The sequence below is a fragment of the Schistocerca americana genome, chromosome 4 (genome assembly GCF_021461395.2).
Source record: "Schistocerca americana isolate TAMUIC-IGC-003095 chromosome 4, iqSchAmer2.1, whole genome shotgun sequence".
Lineage (NCBI taxonomy): Eukaryota > Metazoa > Arthropoda > Insecta > Orthoptera > Acrididae > Schistocerca > Schistocerca americana.
In genome coordinates, this window is record NC_060122.1 from 203,826,209 (window position 1) to 203,853,810 (window position 27,602).

General features: G+C 40.8%; 1 protein-coding gene across 1 annotated transcript in view; it reads right to left on the bottom strand.

The window, feature by feature from the left end:
- Positions 1 to 27,602, bottom strand: part of LOC124613178 (sodium-coupled monocarboxylate transporter 1-like) — a 95,697-nt gene that overhangs the window by 15,587 nt on the left and 52,508 nt on the right. Inside the window, exons 8-11 of the mRNA XM_047141817.1 lie at positions 20,008 to 20,116; positions 18,169 to 18,278; positions 15,995 to 16,178; positions 8,801 to 8,887 (exon numbers count right to left, since the gene is read on the bottom strand). Coding sequence (XP_046997773.1) covers positions 8,801 to 8,887; positions 15,995 to 16,178; positions 18,169 to 18,278; positions 20,008 to 20,116 — 490 coding nt within the window. The remainder of the gene's footprint in view (positions 1 to 8,800; positions 8,888 to 15,994; positions 16,179 to 18,168; positions 18,279 to 20,007; positions 20,117 to 27,602) is intronic.

Consider the following 27,602-nt stretch of genomic DNA (forward strand, 5'->3'; position numbering starts at 1 on the left):
GTTTTGTAGTATACGGCAAGGAAAAGTATGTAAATGAGGGACCATATGTATGGGTTCTCTGCATGCCTGTAAGAATTTCTGGTGATTAAGGAAGGTTACTGTATGGCGCGAAGCTCTTCAGGCTGCTCGCTAACCAAGAAGAGCTTATTGCTAATAACGGATACCTCAAAAAACATGACGACCCTCCACAAGCAACTTCTCTCAGGTTATGTCAAGCCAATTGTTTTCTAGTTTTGTACAGTCAGTGTGATACTTGATTTTTTCAACATTGCAAATAATAAATTTTGTCAGTGATGCTAATTGACTCAAATCATTAAACTTAAGCAGGGTCCCATTCTTTCACCAAAACTTCCAAGAAAGTCAAAAGTGAAAGAATTGATTGGAAGAAGATGTACCCAATGAATTTTAAAAGTGTGGGAATCGGAGGGCCGTGTGGGATTAGCCGGGCGGTCTCAGGCGCTGCAGTCATGGACTGTTGGGCTGGTCCCGGCGGAAGTTCGAGTCCTCCCTCAGGCATGGGTGTGTGTGTTTGTCCTTAGGATAATTTAGGTTAAGTAGTGTGTAAGCTTAGGGACTGATGACATTAGCAGTTAAGTCCCATAAGATTTCACACACATTTGAACATTTTTGAAATCGGAGGCAGTGTCAGTTATAGTTCTTCATATAGTGTTGCACTACTGCTGCAGACAATTAATCAAACCAAATGTTATCAAAAAATCTATTTACATTTTAATAACGAAAGTATGTTGACGCTACAGCAGAGAAAGTAATTTTATGGTATTATGCCGTGTTTTACAAATAATATCATGCCCTTACGCCCTCATAAGCTTGGCAGTGACAAACGGTTTTTGCTATACATTAAACCGTGTACGTCCTTAATTTGAGAACTAAACATTCCAAACAGGAATTAGCTTTGGTCACGATTTTTTAAAATTTGCAACAGACTGTGACGCGGTGAGTTTCGACAAAATGGTTCTAGTTTCTACCTATTGTTGATGTTGGTAACTATAAACAGTACCAGTGTATTCCAAATAAACATCACTGTGTTAGAGTTACACGGCACTTTAACATCTAACCTCGTGCGAGTGCATTTTGTTCAGCTGCTGCATTATTATTCGCTCCCAGTTATTACGTGATTTCAACGCCACGTCAGTCAGTAACCAGATTTAATTTTTGAAGTTTTTCATGTGGTGACCGTAATTATTCTGAATTCTAAATTTATTCAACCACTCAATTATTCAAAATTATTGCTATCTATAGAGAACCATTAATATTTTTTTACAATCGTATTGGCCAACTAGGACCACGTTAACAACTTCCGTTCCTCTTTTTCCTTTGTTGTTTCCTATTTTTCCAGTATTCCCTTATTTTCTCCCCATGAAGTCTCTTGCTTTCTTCTGTCCATGTTGTTCCCGATTTTTTATTTCTTCTGATTTGAAAGCCTTCCAAATTTAGTATTTTGTTTTTAAAACGGTTTCTATCTGCTATTTCTGAATCTTTGATGTTGTTTCTTTCTAGATCTTTTCTTACTTCTGTAATCCATGCTATTGTCTATTTCTTCTTCCAGAAATATAGGAGTATTTGTTTTGTTAGTCTGTTTTCATCCATTCAGTAGAGATGACCAAAAAAGGTTAATCTTCGTTTGGCCATTACTTCAGATATTTTCTCTATATTTTTGTAGATCTCCTCATTACTTCTTATTTTCCAACCATCTGCAGTTTTCATTGCACCCATTATTTTTCTAATAATCCTTCTTTCCAGTACCTCTAGTTTGTCCATCTTATAGTTCATCGTTAGGCATTCAGATCCATATAAACATTCTGGTCGTACCACTGTGGTGTAGTGTTTTAGTTTTGTTTTTCTAGATATACATTTCTTGTTGTAAATATTTTTGGTCAAACCATATGCTCTTCCCATTTTCTTAATTCTTACATCTATTGCAGATTTTTCTAGTCCATTCTCTTGTATAGTTTCTCCAAGATATTTAAATTTATTTACTCACTCTGTTTGACCAATTTGTGTTTCTATGTATTTTGGTGCATTTTTTATATTTGTCATGAATTTTGTTTTTTCAGCTGAAATTTTGAGACGAGTTCTCTCTGCTAATTTTTCCAGAGTGTTTATTTGAGTAACTGCTTCTGTCAGGTTTTCTGAAAGTATTGCGAAATCATCAGCAAAAGCCAAGCAGTTTACCTTAATTCCATTTGTTTTCCTTCTCAGAGTTATTGGTTAAATTTTGTGATTTTTTTTAGCTCCGAATTCCAGATCTTTACAATATTTTCTAGAACACAGTTAAACAGTAAAGGTGATAAACCATCACCTTGTCTAACACCAGTTTTTATTTCAAAAGGCTGAGATACTTCTCCCATAAATTTTACTTTATATACTGTACCTGTAAGTGTTTCAAGAATTATGTTTGCCAGTTTTGATTTAACACAATATTCTCTAATGACCTTATATATCGTCTCTCTGTCCATACAATCAAATGCTTTCTTGAAATTTGTAAATGACACTAGTATTGGTTTGATGGTTAACATTCTATGGCGAATTATTGACTTTAAGTTAAAAATTTATTCTGCACAGGATCTTTCGAAAACCACCCTGATATTCTCCTAGTTGTTTGTCTAAAGTATCTACCACTCTGTTGAGGAGAATTTTTGATAATATTTTGTATGCCACTAGCAGAAGTGACACTCCTCTGTAATTACTGACATTTTGTTCGTCTCTCTTTTTATGTAGTGGGTGGATTAATGTTGTTTTCCATACAACTGGAATGTTCTCAAAAAGCAGCTGTAGACCCTTCGTAATTTTTGGTTCTGACCATTTCAATAATTCTGCTGTAATGGAGCCTTCACCACTTGCTTTATTGTTTTTGAGTGTTTTAATGGCTTCATGAATTTCTAGCTCTGTTGGCAGGAAATCTTCCTCTATATTTTGAGGTGTCACTGGAAATTCTAATTTATCTGTTGGAACTGGATAGTTTAACAACTTTTCAAAAAAATTGCTAAAATTTCACAATTTTCTTTATCATTTAATCCTGTTTCGCCATTTTCATCTTTGAAACAAATACTTGGTGCCTGATATCCTTTAAGTATGTGTGTAAAGGTTTGGTAAAAATTTTTAGAATTATTTTTGGTGAGATTTTCTTCTATTTCAATAAGCCGACAATTTTCAAAGTTCCTTTTGATTTTCCGGATTATTTTTTATGTTTCTTTTCTTTGTTGTCTGAATTGTTCAAGGTCTTCCTCTTTTTTCGAACATCTCCATTTTCTCCATTTCTGAGCTCTTTGTATTAGTGCTTTTTCACACGCCTCATTCCACCATGTCTTCTTTTTATTCTTGGGTAATCCTAAAGTTTTTTCTGCTGCATGAGTTATTTTCATCTGGAGTTCACGCCAATCACCTTCTTTACTTGTCTCAATTGCTTCTCTAAATTTTTCTATATTTTCTTTTATAATATTAGCTGTAGTGGTGTTGTATCTGATCACTTTTTTGGTCGCCTTTTTTGGTTTAGATGGGAGAAATTTTATTTTAATCTTAGAGAGATAATGATCTGAATCGAATTCCCCATTGCTGACTATTTTCACATTCATAATTTCCGTGATGTACCTTTTAGATATGACTACGTGATCCAGTTGAAATTCGCCTAGGTTTGGATTTGGATGTCTCCAGGTTTTGGATTTACTTGGCAGTTTGCGGAAATGTGTGGACATGAGTTTTAACTGGAACATTTTACACATGTTGATCAGTCTTTCGCGATTTCTGTTTGTTCTTTTAATTTGTTATTATTTATTTATTTAATTTATTATTATTATTATTACTGTATTTCTATCGTTGTTGTGCCTGAGAGAATCCATGTGCGTGAACTGTCGGTATGTAGCTACCTGTATTCTTTCGTTAAACATTGTTCTTCCTAATTAATGCCTTGTTTCTGTTGATTCCAGAACATTAGATACAAGTCCCACAAAAGGTTTTACACACTGGAGAATGTAGGTACGTTATAGCTTCAAAAATAGTATGAACCATTTTCTTGCACGCATCTAAACCGGCTATAACTGTGGAGAGACTAGAATATCTCACTGCCCTGTTCGGCACTGTTCCCTTCCGGAATATACGAGATACGAAAGAGATGAAATATGGGATCAACACTGCAGAATATAGCAAACATGTCACTGTAGCAGAAACCAAATAGCCGAACTGATAGGCTCCCAGTAGAACCATAACGTCCTTTTCTGTTTTCCGATATATTATTATCGTCTGAAAAATTTGAGATGTTTACCCGTTTATGCTGTACTCGTATTTATCTGCCTTTGCTGGCATGCTGATTGGGTGGATGACATTCTGCGGAATGTCTCACAGATTCCACTCAGGAACTTTAATAACAGCTTGCTTGCCACATGTTTGGCCTTGTCTTGTCGGTAAAAGACAACAATGTCTGCGTGAAAATTTTCTGCCGAGTCTGTGTTAACGGCGTATTCGACGCTCAGATTTGTTGACCTCTTTGCAAGACGTCAAGTAGTCAGTGACTGGGTGAAAGGCTAGGGTTGGAAGTTTGGAAACATTCAACGTGTCGAGGAAGGAACATACAAAACTGTGTTGGACTTCCTAGGTCATGAGATGGTCCATGCAGAAAGCAAAAGTGTTCGCGCTACATCTCTGAAGTAGCATGCCCTTACAAAATTGTTTGGAGGCGTGTGGTAGACCACTTGGGTAAAGATTACGGGACAGTTAATAGATCACTATAATCAGCTCCAACAGTCAAAATATTTCCACCATAGCATTAAACAAAGGTAAATTTTCCGACCAAGAAATGTTAGTAGAATGTCGCTTTAACGAGAAAAATATTACCCGTGAATAACACATACAAATCCAGGATGCAGTGTTTCCCCACAATCATCTTGAAATCATAAATAAGACTTACGTTTTTTGCACATCTTGCTGACAAGTAGACTCATCCATCTTCCCGATATTATTAGCGAAGACACATTTATTGCCATTACGATATTGCGAGTGTGACAATGTTCACAGATTTGGCAAGCCTGTTGAAAAAAGTTAATAGCACCAACTCTTGAGTCATTAGAAAGTGATTTCTTAATTGCTGCTAATGGTGTCCTTAATCAGATGCAGAAAACTTATTTCACAACGTACTACAAAATTATGGATCTACATAATTGCCTTATAGATTGATACCTTCCTTCCAATGACTTATTTGTCGTTTAGACAGTTACACACGACTTCTTAAACGCGGAGTTTAGGGGTTCATTCAGTCAAAATCAGCTACTGTATTAATATTTGTGATACAAGAAAGACATATTTGTAATTTTTAAATTAGCATTCTGTTTTAAATTGAATATAATCAGCAATCAGCATCTTGCTTATCTTCTATTTAATATTATATGTACAGATGATCAGTGTTTATATCAGATTTTCAAGCATAATTTTGTCATAAATAAAATCATGTAAGTGGAATAACTTGCAGTGAGCCACTTCCACATTCCAGCACACGTAACATAGCAGTTTAAGAAAGGCATTACTAATAAGCAAAAGTCTGCTTCTATAGAAAGAAAGCAGACTATTTCACGCGCACAAAAACTACCGTTCCTCAAGATACTGCCTGTCCAACCAACTTAATACTTCCACTGTACAACCTTCAAAATACTTCGAAAATCAAACAGCTATGAAAGCATGCAAACGTGTGATAGCAGAGGCGTAAATGTATTTATAACGGATACAGAATATGAACACACAAAAAGGTTTCCAAAGATCATGTTACCTAAGTACTGATCCATATCTCTGTGAGCACCAGATACAAAAAATGTGAATGTAGGTTTCCAAATAATTCAAATGTGGTTTGATAATACGATTAAAAATATGAGCTGCAGTATTTTCGAAAAGATTCAAAGAATAATGAAATCAGAGTAGCTAGGCATCTTAACAACTGAGTCGCCGTAAAAAAAAAAAAAAAAAAAATAAAATAAATGAAAAAAACGGCCGAGTGCGACTGGGACGCAGGATCAGAGTGTTCTGCACAAACTTATTTATGTATATACACGTTTCATCGATCTCGGAGACCGCCCCCGGTAGTTGAATGGTCAGCATGACGGATTGTCAATTCTCTGGGCCCGGGTTCGATTCTCGGCTGGGTCGGGGAATTTTCTCCGCCGAGGGACTGGGTGTCGTGCTTTCATCATCATTCTAACATCCTCGTCGACTGCAGGTCGCCGAAGTGGCGTCAAATTGAAGACCGGCATTCGGCGAACGGTCTGCCCGACGGGGGGCCGTAGCCATACGATTAAATTACAAAATCCATCTCGGGAATCTAGCAGCTCGACGATTTTTGTCTCTTATGGACATTGACACTGGCAAGATATCAGTCACAGGAATTTGCAGACTTTCGAGAATGACAAATGGTAGAAAAATATGCTTCTCGTGTGACATAACTACAAATTAACTTTTTTCTGGTTTTTCCTGTACTTGTACTGTGAAATCTTGTTCCTTGCCAAATTTTAGGAATTACCATGTATTATTGAAAGAGTTTGGTATTACGAAAATTTTAGTGACAAGGCGAAACTGGTTTCATCTGGCCACAATTATTGGTTCCTTCACTGTTCTGGGAGAAGGCTCGTCAAATTAGAACATACGAAGTATTTGTTCTCATTACATAACTGAATAAAAGATTTGCTACTTTTGACACTTGTTCGCTGCAGGAGTGCTTGAACTAGTAAAGAATCACTTAATGCACTAATTAACAAACTGTTCTCTTGAGGTACAGTGTCCAACATTAATAACACGGGAAGTTCATCTGAAATTTTACCGACTCGTTAGTCGTGTACCATGAAGTTCATTGCTGTAGCGAACTTGGGCTGAAGTTTTGCATACTGGACACTATACTGAACTCAGTGAGAGAGCGCTGCTGTTGTTGAGAGGGAGGCGTCGTCTTCTGAAGCGCCTCCCACACGTCGTTGTGGATTGCTCCGAGCCCTCGCTAATGCTTGTGGTGCCGATTCACGTTGCCAAATTTCGTGTGACACGGCGATCTCTGCACGAAACCACAAAAATATGTTGCATAAATGACCCTATCTTATGGCTGCATTGTCTTAGAAACTTAACTCTGGGACACTATCAAGGAACCATAGACGAAGTAAATGGCCTAAATTTCAACTTGATATGTCTATCATTTTGTAAGAAAAAGGTGACTTATCCTGTGGAAGTGTAACCTCCTAACAGATAAAATATAATAACCTCCAAAAAGTAAAAAAAAAATTACATAACATTTACATTTTTTGTAACCTCCCAGTACAAAATTCCGTAACCTACCAATAATAAAATGTGACTAACCTGTCAATAAAATTGCGTCTCACTTATAACCTTCCAGTAATTGACTGTGAATTTGAACTGGTAGATTTTGGACGTCAGCAGTGCTGCGTCATGGCGCTGAAAGATCATACTGAATAAATTGAAAATTCTTTCCTAAATAAGGTCGCCGGATAACGCGTATGTATCTGCTCCTATAAGAAATTTTCCTGGCACAGCCCAGTGCAATGCTGGCCGATAGATTTGTCATGTATAAAAAGAACAACAGATGTTTTCTTTACAATAATCGGGATGACCATGGATTGGAGAAATTAGAAAATTCTTTAAATCGAGATGAGTGATTGTCAAAAGTTAATTCTTTATAAGAAAGATTATTATCAAGGGATTTTTTTTAAAAAAACAGTTACATGGGACTTGATATAGCTGTAGTACATAAGCGCGAGTCTGCTTTTATCTTATACTACATCGCTCAGGCACCGCCATTGCTCCCCACGACCGGCCCAGCCAACTCGATACACACGACTGCTAGCTACTAATTACTCCTACTGCATACAACACTGCTCTTTGGTCTGAGATTCTCTTATAGCTTACATATCGCAGGCAGCGCGTACGCAATCCATCGAAATTACATCTGCTCGAGTGTGCTAGCAATAAATTCCTTAGTCATGGACATCTTACGGACGGACAGAGAGACATTCGGATAACAAATGACAGTTCTTTTTTGTTACATAATTAGAAATTAAAAATTTCAGATTTTTCCATTTACTTGCATTTTGAAGCCTTTCTCTGTGCCAACTGTCATGATTCTAGACCAATCTACATGTTCTGATGAGTGAGTTTGCGAGTATCAAAATGTCACATAAATGGCCGTACCTTTTGATTGCTTCCATTCAGTTGCTTAGCTTTCTTATAGCGCGAAGGTACCACAAACTTATTTATAAGAGATAATTTGAAACTTCACATGTCTTCCCATTCCTGAGAAGAAGGCGTCTTAACAGACAGACAACAATTGACTTAAATTTTTTTTCTGTTTGATATAATTACAAAGTAACATGTTTCGGATTTCTTCCTTTAAATGTACTGTTGAACGTTGATACTCTCTACATTTCATGATTCTAGGTCAACGACATGCACCTACAGTTTTTGATGAGTGAGTCTGCGAGTATCAAGATGTGTAATATAAATGGCCGTATCTTTTGGTCGCATTGATGTATAAGTTTTAATTTTTGCAACACCCAGATACAGTGAGTGACATAAATTACAACTTCACGTCTACCTCTTCCTAAGAAAATCGGGTTTCAACAGCCGGACGGAGAGTCAGGCAGGGAAGCAGACAGACAGATGGATCTTATAAGGGTTCCGTTTTAACCGATAAATATACGGTACCCTAATTACGGAAGGTTTCTACTTTTTCTGTTGACAGTATACATGTAATGAGTACTCTACGGTGGTGTGGCTTCACTGTTAGATTGCGGTCAGTGCTTACCTTGGTGTTGGCCGAGGGAACCAGCATGCCGAGTGTGAATATCCCGAGCAGCGCGCCGTTCGTCACGCCTCCCACGCTGTAGCCCAGCTGTGGACACAAAGAGAAACGGCGCGCTGTTGTCACAAGATTAGCTGTAATAGGCAGTTAGCGGAGTAACGGCGGCAGCGCACACACTGGTAGCCTGGCGCGGCCGACTGACGGCCGTGTGGGAGTCCGCTGCTGGCACTCTGAAGGCTCCGGGCTGCGCCGTGGAGCGTGCTCGGACCAGCCGGTGGAGCTCTGCCAGCGCAAGACAGAGCCAGTCTCGAGTCCGTGCTCTGGACGCGTGTTTTAACTAGCAAAAAATTTCTATTTCTGTTGCTACAGAGGCCTGTCGTCAAGCATCTTTACAACTAACAACCCCATCTGGCAAGTAGCTAACAGAAATCTACAGCTTTCGAATAAGGATAGATAGACTGTGGAAGAAGTTGGTAATGATGTATGTTCTTATTGCTGGGTATTCCAGATTTTCTTGCTCTGTTATCTTGAAAGTAAGTATGTTGAATGTCTTTATCGCAGAGTTACTCAAAAATGGTTCAAATGGCTCTAATCACTATGGGACTTAACATCTGAGGTCATCAGTCCCCCGGATGTAGAACTACTTAAAATTAACTAACCTAAGAACACCACACACATCCAGGACGAGGAAGGATTCGAATCTGCGACCGTAGCAGCAGCGCGGTTCCGGACTGAAGCGCCAAGAACCGCTCGGCCACAGCGGCCGGCTCGCAAAGTAGCAATTCCGCTTCTAACGACAGGCAAAAGAAATTACACTGTAAGATAAAAATAGACAAAAAATAAAAACGACGCACCACGCATCAGTTACGCAATTTGTTCACTAATTGATATCTGTACAGGAGACACAAAATAATAAATTTTGGCTGCCGATGGACGAATATGTGACGCTGTATAATAATTTCACCACGCACGTGGCAAGAATAGTGAACAGGGGACATTTCTCTTGCTCTTTGAGAGTTGCTTTCCATTAGAACGTTGTAAACGGGGTGCTAGCAGTAACAGATACCACGGGTGGCTGACTAGTGGGATAAGGATATCATGCAGAAAAAAGCGCCCACCTGTGCGCCCGAGCGGATCTAGGCGCTTCAGTCTGGAACCGCGCGACCGCTCGGGCGTAGGTTCGAATCCTGCCTCGGGCATGGATGTGTGTGATGTCCTTAGGTTAGTTAGGTTTAAGTAGTTCTAAGTTCTAGGGGACTGATAACCTCAGATATTAAGTCCCACAGTGCTCAGAGCCATTAGAACCATTAGAACAAAGCGGGAATTATATAAATATGTTAGAAGTAGTCACAATCAAGCTACTTTAGCCCATTACAAACAGTATTGTAAGGTGCTTGAAAATGTTATTAGGAAGGCAAAGAGTATGTGATATGCAAATAGAAGGTCGACGATATAAAGTCAGTTCGTAATAAAAATATTTCTGTTACTGATAAATCAGATATATGTACAGTATTTAATAATAATTTTCGGGGAGTTACTGATTAATTAAATAAAAATTTAGTTTCTACAGGTAATCATATAACTTTCTTGCCATATCCCTTTCTGAGACTGATGTCTGAAATACTCTCCTGAGAAAATTGAGTTAATAATTAAATCACTGAAGAGTAAGGACTCTCATGGTTATGATAGTGCCAAGCAAAATATTAAAGTACTGTGCTGCACATGTTAGCCCTGTATTTAGCCATATTTGTAATTTTTTCCTGTAGCAATGATCAGTTACCCGAACGATTGTAGTACCCAGTACTAAAGCCACTTTATAAAAATGGAGAAAAGGATGACGAAGACAATTTTAGACCTATTTCTATACCATCAGTGTTTTTTAAAGTATTGAAAAGGCTGTGTATGTAAGGATAATTGATCATTTTATATCACACGATTTGTTATCAAATGTACAGTTCGTCTTTAGAAGTCGTTTAACAACTGAAAATACGAAATTCTCTTTTTTCTTTGACTTACTAGATTTTTACACAAAAGGCTTCGAACGCTAGGCAAATTTTTTGATTTAACTAAGGCATTTGATTGTGTTCACAAAATATTGCTCCAGATGTTGAACCATTACGGAATACGGGAAGTAGCTCACAATTGGTTCACCTCTTACTTTAGCAACAGACAGCAAAATGTCATTATTCACAGTATTGAGAATGGCTGTGATGTGGGGTCTGAGTGGGGTATGGTCAGGTGGGAGGTGCCCCAGGGATCAGTGTTGGGGCCACTCCTGTTCCTTGTTCACATAAATGATAAGCCCTCTAGTATTATGAGTAACTCTAAAACATTTCTGTTTGCTAATGACACTAGCTTGGTAGTAAAGGATGTTGTGTGCAACATTGGCTCGGCTTCAAATAGTGCAGTTCACGACCTAAGTTCATGGCTTGTAAAAAATAAACTAACGCTAAATCACAGTAAGACTCAGTTGTTACTGTTCCTAACACACAATCCAACAAAACCTGACGTTTTAATTTCACAGAGTGGGCATAAGAGTAGTGAAACTCAACAGTTCAAATTTCTAGGTCATCAGATAGATAGTAAGGTGTTGTGGAAAGCTCATGTTCAGGATGCTGTTCAATGACTTAATGCTGCCATTTTTACTATTCGAACGGTATCTGAAGTGCTTGATCGTTCAACACGAAAATTAGTCTACTTTGCATATTTTCATTCGCTTATATCGTATGGCATTATATTCTGGGGTTACTATTTCTATTCTAAAAGGAAATTTTTGACTCAGAAATGGGCGGTCTGGGCAATAAGTGGTGTAAGCTCACGAAACGCTAGTCAGCCCCTGTTCACGAGTCTGGGTATTTTGACATTGGCCTCTCAATACATATATTCCTTACTGTCATTTCTTGTTAACAATAATAGCTTATTCACAAAAATAAGCAGCTTTCACTCAATTAATACTCGGCAGAAATCAAACCTGCATTTGGATCGGACTTCCTTAAGTCTTGTGCAGAAAGGCGTGCAGTATATGGCTGCATCCATTTTCAATAAGCTACCACTGGAATTCAAATATCTTAGCAGTAATCCACGCGCTTTCAAATCTAAACTGCAGAGTTTCCTCATGGGTCACTCCTTCTATTCTGTCGAAGAGTTCCTTGAAAATTTAAGCTGATTCTTGTTGTATTGTTGATTGCGTTTACTTAAACTTATCTATTATTACTTTTATATTATAATTTCGTGTACTGACACGTTCCATGACCCCGGAGATTTACTCCCCAATTTGGTCCTACGGAACTTTGACGTGTAAATAAAAAATGACATAAAGTCTTTGCAAACATCGTGCAGTTGGACAGTTATTATGCCTCGCAGAGAGGCGCATGGAGAACATATGCAGATGTCAGCATTCGAGAGCGGACGTGTCGTTGATCTCAAGGAAGTTGGTTGGAGTAATCGGCCAGTCCCTCGACATTTGAATAGGAGGCATGCCACTATTCGAAGACATTCGCAGGAACCTTGGTCAAACACAGCATCAAGGAGGTAGGAAGCGGTTGCTCTAGATAGATGATAGTACGTGAAGACCGAGAGGCACTCAGTTCCGGAATCCTCACTATCATCGACTCGACGTGCGGCCGGTGCTTCAGTAACCACAAAGAGCATCAATCGGGGGCTCACTGGAAGAGGGCTGAGCTCAGGGTGCCCTTTGCATTGACTGCTATTGATCTCTATACACTGACAGGCCCGTCTGCAATGATGTCGGGTACATTCGGCCTGGAATCTCATTGACTGGAGTGATGAGAGACACTTCAAATTGAGTTCCGATGAGCAGGGAGGTCATTTCGGGATACTCGCTGGAGAGGGATGGGATACAAACCTGTCACCTATCATATGGCCTGATAAACGGCAGTGATGATTTGGGATGCCTTTTCATTTGATAGAAAGACCCCTCTGGTTGTCATCCGCGGTATGCTCACAGCACAGCGGTACGTCGACAATATTCTGTGCCCCTTTTTGTTGCCTTTCATGGTATGCCGTCTTGGGCTTACATTTCAGAGAAACAGTGCCAACCACACACAGCGAGAATTTGTACCGCTTATCTTCATGCTGAAGCATAATGGGCAGGGCCCTCCAACCATCTCAGGATTGGACAGAATTTGGCACGGTATCTCTCAGGGGAACGTCCAACACCTTTATCAACCACTGCCTACCCGAATAAGGACCAGAAGTAGACCAACACTTTATTGCCTTGCTCAACTTGTGAAGCAGTTTCTCTTGAATAAATCATCCATCATCAACATAATTTCGTGGCGTAAGTAATTTTCACATGCGATGTCACTGCCGAGTGACGTAGGTCAACGAAACTTCGACCATACATGGAACGAGCTGCTACAGTGATCCACAGTAGTAACAGAAACAAGCATTTATTTTTATTTGTTCGTTAAGAGTGTATGATCACTACGGACGGAAATGTGTACTCTAAAACGAGCTTCCATGTAGGCCACAAGGTTGGTAATGTCTTGTAGTAGGACGTTCCATTTCTCCAACAGCTGCTGGCTGGTCTTTTCTGCATGTGGATATCCTGCAGTATGACTCCCCATCGCATCCCACACGCGTTGATAATTGTTAAGTCAGGGGAAGCTCTGCTACTGGGCCATATATATTATAAGAGAAACAGAAGTTTGAAGCTAAGGAGTTTGCCTCAGGAAGCATTTGGCTGGACGGACGATGTGTACAATTTTTCAGTAGAGACACAATAAAACAGATTTCTCATTCATCAGATATTTTAAGACAGGCTTACTTCCGTAGAAAAAAGATGAGTGGCATTTACTTGGCTTTATCAGTTGAAACATTCCTTAAATTTTATTACGCCATGGTTTTGTGCCCTTCTTCAAGAACATATAACTAAAATTACCCTTCGAATATTTTTTTTTTTTTTTTGTATTATGGCACCTTATTGCTCCGTAAAGAGACAGTTGTAAGAAAAGTTTCCTTAATTCATGTTTGTCGACTTTGCTGCCAGGTGTTTGTAATGCATAGCTAAGAAATGGGGAAAAAGCATTTAATCAATTATTTTGGATAGGTTACAAATGGATCGGATAATGTCTGGATACACTATGTTGAAAGAAGGAAATTCCCATAACATAAATTAAGCTTGTATATCCTGTTAAATACACTGAGTTATTCTATATCCCATAGCCTAATGAACAACTGATTGCCACAATGAATAACTGCAGAATATTTTAATATTTAAATGATGTTCGTTTTCACGTTCTATTTTAGAATTTGTATAAAGATTGACACATATTCATCACTTCAGCTTTATCGATTACAGTAATGACTAATATCAATGTGAGATTTAACATTAAACTAAACATTACATTTAGAACAGAAACTGTAAATTTACTCCTATTGAAGATACACCATATCCATCTTTCGTCCGTGCAGGCTCTTCACTGAGTTTCAGTAATTCTGAGTTTAACATTGCTCTAAATTTAAACTGTAGAATCACAGCTTATTTCTTACAATGAAAAAATACATTGTCATATCTCCTGGGCGTTCGGAGACTTCAATTGGTGTAAGCAGTCCTGTTGCTACATTCTTGCTGAAGCTGAATTTCAAATATGTATTCTGACGTAACTGAAAGAGTGGGTGGCTTTTACTGCTCCAGCGTGTCTGACACATACAACGAAAGGAACTGACTATTTCTTAACATGAAAAATCTGTCTATTTTAATACGATGTTCTGATGTTCTGACGTTTTTATAAGAGAGAATAAATCTCCAAACGAAAATATCATTATTGAATGCTCATATAATTTATACTATTTTTGTACTATAATGTGCTACTGACAAAATGGAAGGCACCCCCATCACAATGTCAAGTGGCCAAATTAAACCTCTAGGTTCGAACCCACACTGAATGTGCACTTACACCACCGTTCACAGATAATTGAATATTCTTGGGGATATCAGTGACGTAAATGTAGAAACAATTTAAATGTATACTTTATCAGAACTGAAACAGACACAATGACTGAAAATTACGGAAAATCTGACATCAGTATCAATTCATCATATGACATTTTTCAAACAAGTATATTTACAAACTACTGATTTAACACAAAAAGAATACAAAAGTGTTAAAAAATTATTTACTTGAGCTGATAAACTTCGCAAAAAAGGAGATTTTTATAATTAAACTAATGATTTGGGCACTTTTTGTATGGACTGAAATTCTTCTACGTTTTGAATGATTGTGGCATCGTACTTAATCAGGAAAGAAAAAGCTTTGCATTCCCTAACGCAGACTTCAATTCGCAAAAGTGATTATAAAGCTGGGTTCCGTAGTTTTAATTTTTTCCCCGTCGTTTATCAGTGGTATGTCTACTACACGCGCTTGAAAAACGTCAGCGATCAATGTTTCACACAGAGGCGAAAAATGTCGAGGACTAGTGTGAAGAATAAAATTGTACATTAGCTTTCATGTAAAAAGTACCGACTGTATTGAAAAAAGTACACTCTCTATTCAAAACGCGTACGCTATCAGAATAAATTTGTTAGACAAATGAAATGACAGATTCTCAGAGACTTTTCTGGTACCATACAGATATGATTTTATGTACACAGACTGAAGCAGTGAGTGAAAATTTGTACGAAGACCGGGAATCAAAGGTAGATCTCCAGCTTACTAGGCAGAGGCGCTGGCCTCCAAGCCACGTTGTCGAAATGGTTCACACAACTGCTGGGACTACACTTGCAGGCTCCCTTCTTCTATCCATATTCTCACTGCTGCCCCTGTCTACTCTAAATTCCCCCTTACATACGAACAGAATTGCCGAAGCTCTCCATGTTCTGGAATAGCACCTCAGCATTACACGAAAATGACAGATCAGACTTGAAACCCCCTTGTAGGTACTTATATAAATTTTTTATTGCCACTTCAGTCTATTTACATAAAATTTGTTAGAGTATTAAACGAACAGAAGCTCAAAGACAGTTCAGTCTAAAGATCCAGTTGATGACATAAACCTTTCAGATTTTGTCTGCTGAAAGGTATTTGGTATCAGAATTATCGTTTTAACTTAGTAATGAATTAATTTTCTCATTTCTCGTATTGTCCGAATGTTTCTTTAAGTACCCTACAACAAACGTCCGGAGTTCTTCAGACCTTTTGGGTATACGTTGTTGCTTTTGAGATGGATGCTTACCTCCAGAATTGTTCCCAGCCGCTCGACAATGAAGACCATTCCCACGGTGACGATGCCCACAGCCAGCACGATACCTTGCATTATAAAATTCACCAGGAGATCCGTCTTCTTTTTGGGCATCAGTGGCAGCAGGAAGTCCTCGTAGATAGTAGCAGAAAGAGCGTTGAGAGTGCCAGACATGGAACTGAAATCAAGCGCTCATTGCTAAGATCTGTAAGACGATAATTAGTAGTACAGAATAAATATACTCGAACACCAAGCAAATTTTCATATGTGGACACTGAAATTAAACTAGTTAGTTCAGGATGATTTCGTGATAAACTTTCAGGAACAGTGAAACAAAGATAAATATGTCAGTTTGAGGTAGAGATCCTAATCCGAAAACACGCTATCTGAAATTTACGAGCGAAAAACTTTCTGATGTCTGACAGTGAAGTACAAGTATCGGTGCTGTTGTTACTACGAGGGTAACTCCAGAAAAAAAAAAGTCACACTATTTGTGTAGAAATACAGTTTTCATTTTGCATGTGTGAAAGTTTTACAGTGTGTAGATACATCCTTCCCCCCTTGTTTTCAAACTTAGTTCAACCTGTTCCCGTGAGTGGCGCCGTCATAGCATGTCTTCAAGATGGCTGCTACACTTGACGTTAGTCAGAAGCAACGTGCTGTAATAGAATTCCTGTGCTGTGAAAACGAGGCAGTGGGAAACATCCGCAAGAGGTTGAAAAAGGTTTATGGAGATGCTGCTGTCGATCGCAGTACAGTTAGTTGGTGGGCAAGCAGGTTATGTGATGAATGCGGGCACGGCAATATTGACGATTGTCCTCGCAGAAGCAGTGCAGTACGACACTGCACACACTCCAGACAGTGTGCAGAGAGTTAACGAATTGTTGATTGCTGACAGACGCATCACAGTGAACGAATTGTCACGCTACTTTGGGATAGTGGAAGGAAGTGTTTGCAAAATAGTGAAAGTGTCGGCAAAAGCAGGCACTTCCATATGTCAGTCAAAAAGCCATGGAAGCGATCACAAAACTTGGATGGACAACACTTAAACACCAGCCTTACAGTCTTGACCTGGCTCCATGTGACCATTATGTTTTTGGGAAACTGAAAGGCTCTCTTCGTGGAGCAAGGTTTGAAGTTGATGACTCCCTTGTGCACCCTGCCAAACAGTGGCTCCAACAGGTTGGTCCACAATTTTACCGTGCGGGTGTACAGGCGCTGGTTCCAAGAAGGCGTAAGGCAGTTGAGAGGAATGGAAATTACGTGGAGAAATGAAAATATTGTTTCTAAAGGATTTATCTACACACTGTAAAACTTACAAACATGTAGAATAAAAGTTGAATTTTTAAAAAAAATAGTGTACATTTCTTTTGGAGTGACCCTCCTATGATTATGTGGTAGGCAAATTTCAGAGGCGGTAGTATGGGCCAAAATTAGAGAAAGTCTAGTGAACATGAGCACTTATTCATCACAATGGTTTACCACAGTTAAATTTTCCTTGGAGGCGCGTACATCTCCATAGATACAGGGGTGATGACCGTAGTAACATGTGTACAGTAATAAAATCGGCAAACGCTACTGAACTGAGTTATTCCTCACACTAGATGTTTCGGAAGATACGTTCCATTTTCTGCTACAGTTAAATGTTTACACTTCTTATGAACACACATCGAAAATGTGTAATCACGACAGTATCTTGGAACCAGTAGGTACGACAGTTCGTGACACTTGTTTCCGGTTGAATCTGAAACGCAGTCTCGCAACTGATAAGAGGGCACAAGTGATTAAAATTGTTTACTCATCTCGATTAATCTATGTCAAATTAAAGTGTCAAATTAAATTAGCAACGGCTCCAGTTCCTTACTTCGGTTGAAGAACATCCAGAATAAAATTTTGCATTTAAATGGTCACATCCTAAAACATAGTTCAATTGCGCATCGTTTGGAAACAGATATTCCTTGTCATACTGTCGTATTATTGCTTGTTGAAGTTATTTTGTCCCATTGTCGGTTTGGCTCTTAGCATGAACGGCAAGGTCTCAGTTGTAGTGAAATCTGGGCTATAACTGCGCCGTCAGTACTGCATGCTGGTATGCATCGAACATAAGCAACACTGAGGTCGATCGTACGTGTTCTCCAAGACTCCCCTGCTGCAGAGCCTGTACGCACCTGAGGGCAGCGCCGAAGATGCCGGCGACGAAGAGGCCCGGCAGTCCGGGGACGTGGCCGGCCACCCGCATCACGTAGAAGGGCAGCAGCTGGTCGGGACGAGACACCTCCTGCACCGCCGTGGCAGCCGAGGACATTGTAAACATCACATCGCAGACTATTTCATCTCACTATATTAATGAATTCTTTCAGCAACAAGATATGCAATAAACTGCGACACTGGATGTACTCGATGAGCAACATTACATCATCGTTCAGGATACGAGATACGACGTCATAAATATCAAACAGCGTGAAAATGAAACTACAGGACGAAATTCATTAGAGTTACAGCTGGAATATGTGTACAAATAGGTGAGAAATATGTTAAATGTGCATACGCAACCAAAATCAAGAGCAAAAAGCTCATCCTGAACCCTTGCAACGATTTCACCGAATTCCGTCCACGTATTAGCGGCGATCTGGAAAGAATTACTGTGGGAGAATGAATTACCAGGCTAGTACTGGGGTAAGCCTGATAACGTTAGGAGAGAGGAGATGGACAGATAGTGAGGGGGAAGGAGATTAAAAAAATGGCTCTAAGCACTATGGAACTTAACATCTGATGTCATCAGTCCCCTATACTTAGAACTACTTCAGCCTAACTAACCTAAGGACATCACAATTATCCATGCCCGAGGCAGGATTCGAACCTGCGACCGCAGCAGCAGCGCGGTTCCGGACTGAAGCGCCTATAATCGCTTGGTTACAGCGGCCGCCGGGGAAGGAGGTGATACACAGGTGGTAGGAAGAGAGAGAGAGAGAGAGAGAGAGAGAGAGAGAGAGAGAGAGAGAGAGAGAGGAGTGCGAAATGGACAGAAAGAGGGGATTGGAGGAGATGGACAAGGAAAAGAGGGTGAGATAGACATAGGATATAGGAGCTGATGAAGAGGGAGTGCGAGGAGGAAATTACCAGAGAAAGGAAAGGGGAGTTGGACAGAGAGAGAGGAGAGGCGTAGGTAGACAGGTAAAAGAACGAGGAGACGGAGAGGAGGACATGGACACAATGAGTGACTGGAGGAGATGGAGAAAGAGAGGGAGAGGAGGAAATGGGATTAAAAGTGGGAGAGGAAACGAAGTTTGAAGGAAGAAATAGATGGATGCAGGCCGGAGGAGCAGATGTACAGAAAGATAGGGCAGGAGGATATAGACGGAGAGAGGGGCAGGAGGAGATGGACAGAGACGGAATGACGGAGGGACAGACAGAGGGGAAAGGAGAAGATGGCAATAAATACATACAATGGCGGGTATTTAGTAAGTCTGTAACGTAAGATGGCAATAAATACATACAATGACGAGTACTCAGTCTATAACGAAACAGTACTATCTGCTACTTTATGAATACTTTTTAATTGTTACTTCTGTCATCATGCCGTAAACCGATCTGAACAGAAGAGCATCAGACTTGTAATCCATTACCTATAGAAGCAGAGGATACATTTCGTTCCGCAAGAAATTAGAGCTAAAATATTTCGTATTTGTAAAGTCGTGTCCGTAGCTCGTGGTTGTGCGGTAGCGTTATCGCTTCCCGCGCCCGGGTTCCCGGATTCGATTCCCGGCGAGGTCAGGGATTTTCTCTGCCTCGTGATGATTGGGTATTGTGTGCTGTCCTTAGGTTAGTTAGGTTTAAGCAGTTCTAAGTTCTAGGCGCCTGATGACCGTAGATGTTAAGACCCATAGTGCTCAGAGCCATTTGAACCATTTTGCAAAGTCGTGAGATAATGCACTGACGCACGAAGTCAACAATACTCAAATAAAGTATCTGAGATAGAAAATTTCTAAATATGGGGGAGTACTTACGTGGGTTTTGACAGGATCACAGTCGCGATAGGTGGCGTAGAGCAGGAACCCAGAAAAGACGCTGATGACCTTCATGAGGATTATGCCAAAAGTGAAGCCAGCCAGGGCCCTGCGAAGTGAAGCTTATGTCAGTAATTAAGTAACTTCTATAGGAACAGGTTAAAGACAGTTCTACATTTTTGATTGGTTCCCGAATGTAGACGCGTCCTCTGCTAACTGACTGGTCGTATTTCAGATACACTTTATGTATGCAGCACGCAGCAAATATTGTAGGTATTATTTGCACTGTTATCCGTTCTCTTAGACATAAATGAACTGTTTACGACTGCTAGTAACATTGCACGTTCTGTACGGTATCGACACAGGAAAATCGAGTATGGTGGAGGGAACCAAACTGACATCGTCTCGATTGCGATGTTTCCTGCACTTCTGTGTGACAAATTCTAGTAAGCAGCTGTTTAGTGCTCCACTAACCACAGTAACCAACTAGTTAGAAACAAACTAAGGAATGGAACCCGTTGGCACCGTGGTTAACGTTCCCGAATCCCACAACTCGTCTTGGGTAACCATCCTGAAATAAGACGCTGGTGATTTCTCGAATCAAAATATGAGTGGTTCCTGTGGTGTCACCGCCAGACACTACACCTGCTAGGTGGTAGCCTTTTAGCCTTTTTCAATCGGCCGCGGTCCGTTAGTATACGTCGGACCCGCGTGTCGCCACTGTCAGTGATTGCAGACCGAGCGCCACCACACGGCAGGTCTAGAGAGACTTACTAGCACTCGCCCCAGTTGTACAGCCGACATTGCTAGCGATGCTACACTGACCAATACGCTCTCATTTGCTGAGACGATAGTTAGCATAGCCTTCAGCTACGTCATTTGCTACGACCTAGCAAGGCGCCATAGCATTTGATATTATTTCATATTGTGGTTATAACATGTACCGTCAAGAGAGATGTTCTACAATTGTGGATTAAAGTATTACATCAACTACGTACTTTATTTGCTACTAAAAATTCCCTTAACTGTTCCAGACCTCACGCCAGCCTGCGTGAGCTTAAGCGCGTGCCTTTCGGCTTCCTCTCATTGTGACTTGGCTGTCTTGCCAAGTCACAACAGTTCCCATCACCTCTCCGAATCTCCTTAATGCCCTCAACCTACCGAACGGCTGCCCCGATTGGAAAGACTTTCGTGTTGACGGGACGTTAAGCCTTAACTTCCCTCCATTTTAACTGTAGGTTGTATGTAATTTTAAAATAAGATGCCCAGAAATAATATCCCATTCCTTGGCTGATTTTCTAGTTCCTGTGCTCTCGTTCTCTTTCGGGAATAGTAGACAGAATGCATCTCGCACAAAATTGAAGTACCAAACACGGAGAACAAATGTAAGTCACGTTACATGGAAGGTGAATTAAATCAGTTTCGGAGGTGGCTTCAGAATCTGTAACTGCGCTGACAGAAAATTTATAGTTAGAAAGTGCCTTCATAAATTTTAAGCAGTGAAGCCATTATCTTCCAAGAATTTTCCAACTGACAGTCAAAGAGTTGTTTGTGTTTCAGTGGGCACCCAAGCTTTCCTGCCGTAAGCAGAACAAATATTTGCTATTCTAACCCCATTTCTCGATTTTCTGTTTAACACTCCTTGTTGTTCCCTCCAGTTTTCTCTTATACCACCGCATCCGTTCCCTATTAACTAATCCTAATAATCTTAGCAACTGCCTCACCGTAGTACCTACTCTTCGTATGTGTTTTCCCTCATATACCTTTACTTCTTCTTTCTGATACCGCTTCATTATACACGATATGGTTCGTTAATGTTTAGCAATGCTCAGACGCAATTTGTAAATCTCCAGATTTTTTTTTCTTTGCTTTGGGTAGTACTCCACACAAGCCTACAATTTCCGCACCTTGTCTATTAATTTTGAACCAGTATTGGAAACTTGTATTCTTTTGATAGTAGCATCTTCGCAAGCCATTTCAGCTACTTTTAAGATGTACGAAATTTAGGCTATTATCGTAATGTCTGGTGAGGTTTCCGTTTTCATATTCGTTTTCTTTGCGCAGAACGAAAAATACACGGACGGCAGAAAGAAATAGCAACACCAAAATGTAATGAATGTAGAATAACGAAATTTCGGAAATACATTTGTCTAGGTAACATATTTAAGTGATTAACATTGCACGATCACAGATTATGTAAACGCGAGATAAGCTTTAAATGCGAACATTTTTAGGTTAGGCTTTACCGTGACTGTTACTGACATTAAATGAAACAACAAGTTTACTGTTACCAGTCACCGTTTTATTTTTCCACGACGCGTTTCGAAGGTTTAAACCTCCATCATCGGGTGGATTTACATTAGTAGTATTACATATGTGTGTATGTTGTGTTACGACATTTGGTTGCAACCAGACAAGCTGGCTACAAGCGCTCATCTGGCCTCCTTCTAACTAGGACACATGCCATCACTACTGGAGTCGCAAATGGCGGTGATTTGGGCCCAGTGGAAGCCACGTTATAGTGCGTCTGACTTGGAGCTGTTATTGAAGTATCCGATTTGTAACATTTCGTTGTGTCAATGTGGTACCAACTACGGCACATGCAGTAAAATGCGACAGAGCCATGCACCGAACACGATGTTCTTCCCTCTCGGTGGTGCCACGTAGCCGTCCATAACTCGGTCTTCTTGAGACCATACGTTCCCGTGACCACCGATGTCAACAGTGATATACAGGGCGTTACAAAGGTACGGCCAAACTTTCAAGAAACATTCCTCACACACAAATAAAGAAAAGACGTTATGTGGACATCTGTCCGGAAACGCTTACTTTCCATATTAGAGCTCATTTTATTACTTCTCTTCAAATCAAATTAATCATGGAATGAAAACACACAGCAACAGAACGTACCAGCGTGATTTCAAACACTTTGTTGCAGGAAATGTTCAAAATGTCCTCCGTTAGCGAGGATACATGCATCCATCCTCCGTCGCATGGAATCCCTGATGCGCTGATGCAGCCCTGGAGAATGGCGTATTGTATTACAGCCGTCCACAATACGAGCAGGAAGAGACTCTACATTTGGTACCTGGGTTGCGTAGGCAAGAGCTTTCAAATGCCCCCATAAATGAAAGTCAAGAGGGTTGAGGTCAGGAGAGCGTGGAGGCCATGGAATTGGTCCGCCTCTGCCAATCCATCGGTCACCGAATCTGTTGTTGAGAAGCGTACGAACACTTCGACTGAAATGTGCAGAACCTCCATCGTGCATGAACCACATGTTGTGTCGTACTTGTAAAGGCACGTGTTATAGCAGCACTGGTAGAGTATCCCGTATGAAATCATGATAACGTGCTCCATTGAACGTAGGTGGAAGAACATGGGGGCCAATCAAGACGTCACCAACAATGCCTGCCCAAACGTTCACAGAAAATCTCGTCGTGACTGCACAATTGCTTGTGGATTATCGTCAGCCCACATGTTGATTGTGAAAATTTACAATTTGATCACGTTGGAATGAAGCCTCATCCGTAAAGAGAACATTTGCACTGAAATCAGGATTGACACATTGTTGGATGAACCATTCGCAGAAGAGTACCCGTGGAGGCCAATCAGCTGCTGATAGTGCCTGCACACGCTGTACATGGCACTGAAACAACTGGTTCCCCCGTAGCACTCTCCATACAGTGACGCGGTCTAAGTTATCTTGTACACCAGCAACTTCTATGACTCTGACATTAGGGTTAACGTCAACTGCACGAAGAATTGCCTCGTCCATTGCAGGTGTCCTCGTCGTTCTAGGTCTTCCCCAGTCGCGAGTCGTGGGCTGGAATGTTCCGTGCTCCCTAAGACACCGATCAATTGCTTCGAACGTCTTCCCGTCGGGACACCTTCGTTCTGGAAATCTTTCTCGATACCAACGTACCGCGCCACGGGTATTGCCCCGTGCTAATCCATACATCAAATGGGCATCTGCCAACTCCGCATTTGTAAACATTGCACTGACTGCAAAACCACGTTCGTGATGAACACTAACCTGTTGATGCTACGTACTGATGTGCCTGATGCTAGTACTGTAGAGCAATGAGTCGCATGTCAACACAAACACCGAAGTCAACATTACCTTCCTTCAATTGGGCCAACTGGCGGTGAATCGAGTAAGTACTGACGAAACTAAAATGAGCTCTAACATGGAAATTAAGCGTTTCCGGACACATGTCCACATAACATCTTTTCTTTCTTTGTGTGTGGGGAATGTTTCCTGAAAGTTTGGCCGTACCTTTTTGTAACACCCTGTATAATGGCTACATTTCTGCCAAGCCTTTCTGGAGTATCACAGAATTAATATCCAGCTTCTCGTAGCCCTATTACACGACCTCGTTCAAACTCTGTGAGGTGTTGATAGTGGCGTCTTTGTCGTCTTAAAGGCTTTATTGACTACCATCAACCCACTACGTCCAGTCAGAAAGGTAACCAATGGTCACGACAGTTACAAGGTGTATTTAAAGCAAACGTGATTCGCATCCCGAAAGCGGAGCTACTAATCCGGTCTCATACGACTGGCGCTTAATCCGGATAGACAACGTCTTTCAGATCTAGAAACACGCCTACCAACTTCTGTTTATTTAGCACAACTCCTTCATGTTATTGCGATTTTTTTCCGTTAGTGGATATGCAACTCAACTTGAATTGAACTGTCCTGGCAAAATCGTTCTTATACCCCTGGTATATGTCCTGGTAATGTCCGTTGAAAGTTTTGAGAATTGCTTATGCTCCACTGCAGTTTTCTTACGATTCTGGAAAATATTTTTCAATCGATTCGTCAGCTATTCAACATCCAAGAAATAAATTACAACATTTTTTTTTACATCATATTAAGATTAATTATGATCACTAACATTTGCTGATCTTTGAAAAAGGTACTCATCTTGTAAGTAGGCTGTATAGGCTTTTTTATTGGTAAAGCCACGTAGCGCTCTGTATGAAAATCACTGGCTGTGCTGTGTGCAGTCTGTGGCTGGTTTGCATTGTTGTTGGCTATTGTAGTGTTGGACAGCTGGATGTTAACAGCGCGTAGCGTTGCGCAGTTGGAGGTGAGCCGCCAGCAGTGGTGGATGTGGGGAGAGAGATGGCGGAGTTTTGAGAGCCGATGATCTGGACGTGTGTCCATCAGAGACAGTAAATTCGTAAGACTGGATGTCATGAACTGATATATACATATTATGACTCTTAAAGACTGTTAAGGTAAACCTTTCATTTGCTAACTATGCCTATCAGTAGTTAGTGCCTTCAGTAGTTAGAATCTTTTAGCTGGCAGTACTGGCGCTCGCTGTATTGCAGTAGTTCGAGTAACGAAGATTTTTGTGAGGTAAGTGATTGATGAAAGGTATAGATTATTGTTAGTCAAGGCCATTCTTTTGTAGGGATTTTTGAAAGTCAGATTGCGTTGCGCTGAAAATATTGTGTGTCAGTTTAGTGTTGATCAGAATAAGTAAAGAGAGTAATGTCTGAGTACGTTCAGTTTTACTCAGCTGTTTGAAAAGCAAATAATGTAAGAGGTTTATTAGCACAGTCATTCATTAATTTTTCTAAAGGAACGTTTCAATCTTTATTCCTATGTAGCTTAGACCGACGTCCATTACTTTACGTATCCTCAAGATTTACATGTAATGGTCACGAGAGCCGTGTAAGAACTAAAGGGTGATAGAACAACTCGGAACACATGACATACAGTTTATGGTACTACGTGACTGTTAGCTCGTCTGTAACAGATAGTGAAGAAGAGAACTTTGCCATAGATTCTAATAACATGTTTGCATTTCATACAGCGATTTATGGTCATACGAAAGGATGATAGATGATCAGACACATCTGGATGATATTACGCATACACAAGTCGCTTGGAAAATTAAAGAACAGATGCAGTCACCGTATCGTAGGTGTCCTAACTAGAAAACTCACGGCAGCTGGCCGTACGTCTCCCGTCAGGAGACTGTTACAGCCTTTGAAAGGCGTTAATCTGTGAGCTGGGCAACCCACTATTCCCTTTATAAATGCTAATCGTGGCGAGAACTGTAACATGATTGGGGCAGACGAATAGTGTCCTGTTATAGTACTTTAATATGGATAGTGAATGTCAGTTCACTAGAACATGCCGACCCCTGTGGCCGAGCGATTCGAGGCGCTTCAGTCAGGAACCGTGCTGCTGCTACGGTAGCAGGTTCGAATCCTGCCTCGGGTATGGATGTGTGATGTCCTTAGGTTTAGGTAGATCTAAGTCTAGGGGACTGATGACCTCAGATGTTAAGTCCCATAACACTTAGCACCATTTGAACCAGTACATACATTGTTCTGTCACATTAAAACAGCCACGCGTCAAAAGCCTGAGTAAACATCTTTTGCAGTGCGGACCGCTGCGAATTGTGCAGGAAGACAGCTAACGAAGTTCTGGATGTGGCCGACGCAGATGTGAAGCCATGCAGGCTCCAGTGTTGGGGCCAGCTGCGCTAGATTCCTCGGTAGAGGATCCTAGGCGCGAAAATCCCGATCGATTGGGCTTAAATCGCCAGAGCTGTACGGGACACATCTTCGTTATCTTCGAACTACGTGTATATACTACGAACTGTGTGACAAGTTGCATTGTCCTGCTAGCAGATGCTACTGTGCCTAGGAAAAACAAACTGCGTAAAGGGGTTCAAATGGCTCTGAGCACTATGCGACTTAACTTCTGAGGTCATCAGTCCCCCAGAACTTAGAACTACTTAAACCTGACTAAGCTAAGGACATCACACACATCCATACCCGAGGCAGGATTCTAACCTGAGACCGTAGCGGTCGCTCGGCTCCAGACTGTAGCGCCTAGAACCGCACGGACACTCCGGCCGGCGTAAAAGGGGTGCATATGGGTAGATATATACATGTGCTGATCGAATTTGCCTTTGTAAACGACGATATCACGCAGGGAATGCCTGGAAAACATTTCCTAGCCCATTAAAATAAGGTATGGTTTTTGCTTACATACGCGTGGTCTAGGGGTAGCGTCTTTGATTCATAATCAAGACGTCTTCGGTCCCGGGATCGATCCCCCCCACAGCCTAAATTTTGATAAATAATCAGTATTGGCGGCCGAAGACTTCCAGCATAAGAAGTCAGCCTCATTCTGTCAAAGGCCTTGTCAATGATGGCGGAGGAGCGGATAGAGGTTCAGGGCATTCTCTTGTCCTAGGGGTGGGAAATTGCCCCTAAAGGCGGAAGAATCAGCAATGATCAACGGCATGAGGATGCAGAAGGCAATGGAGACCACTGCATTAAAGACACGTAACGTGTATCCACAGGACGTGTGGCCTGTAATTGAAGAAGTGTCGTGATGATCTCTCCATTGGCAAAAGATTCCGGAACACTCCCCCATTCGGATTTCCGGGAGGGGACTGCCAAGTGGGAGGTTACCATGAGAAAAAGATTGAATAATCAACGAAAGGATAACGTTCTACGAGTCGGGGCGTGGAATGTCAGAAGCTTGAACGTGGTAGGGAAACTAGAAAATCTGAAAAGGGAAATGCAAAGGCTCAATCTAGATGTAGTAGGGGTCAGTGAAGTGA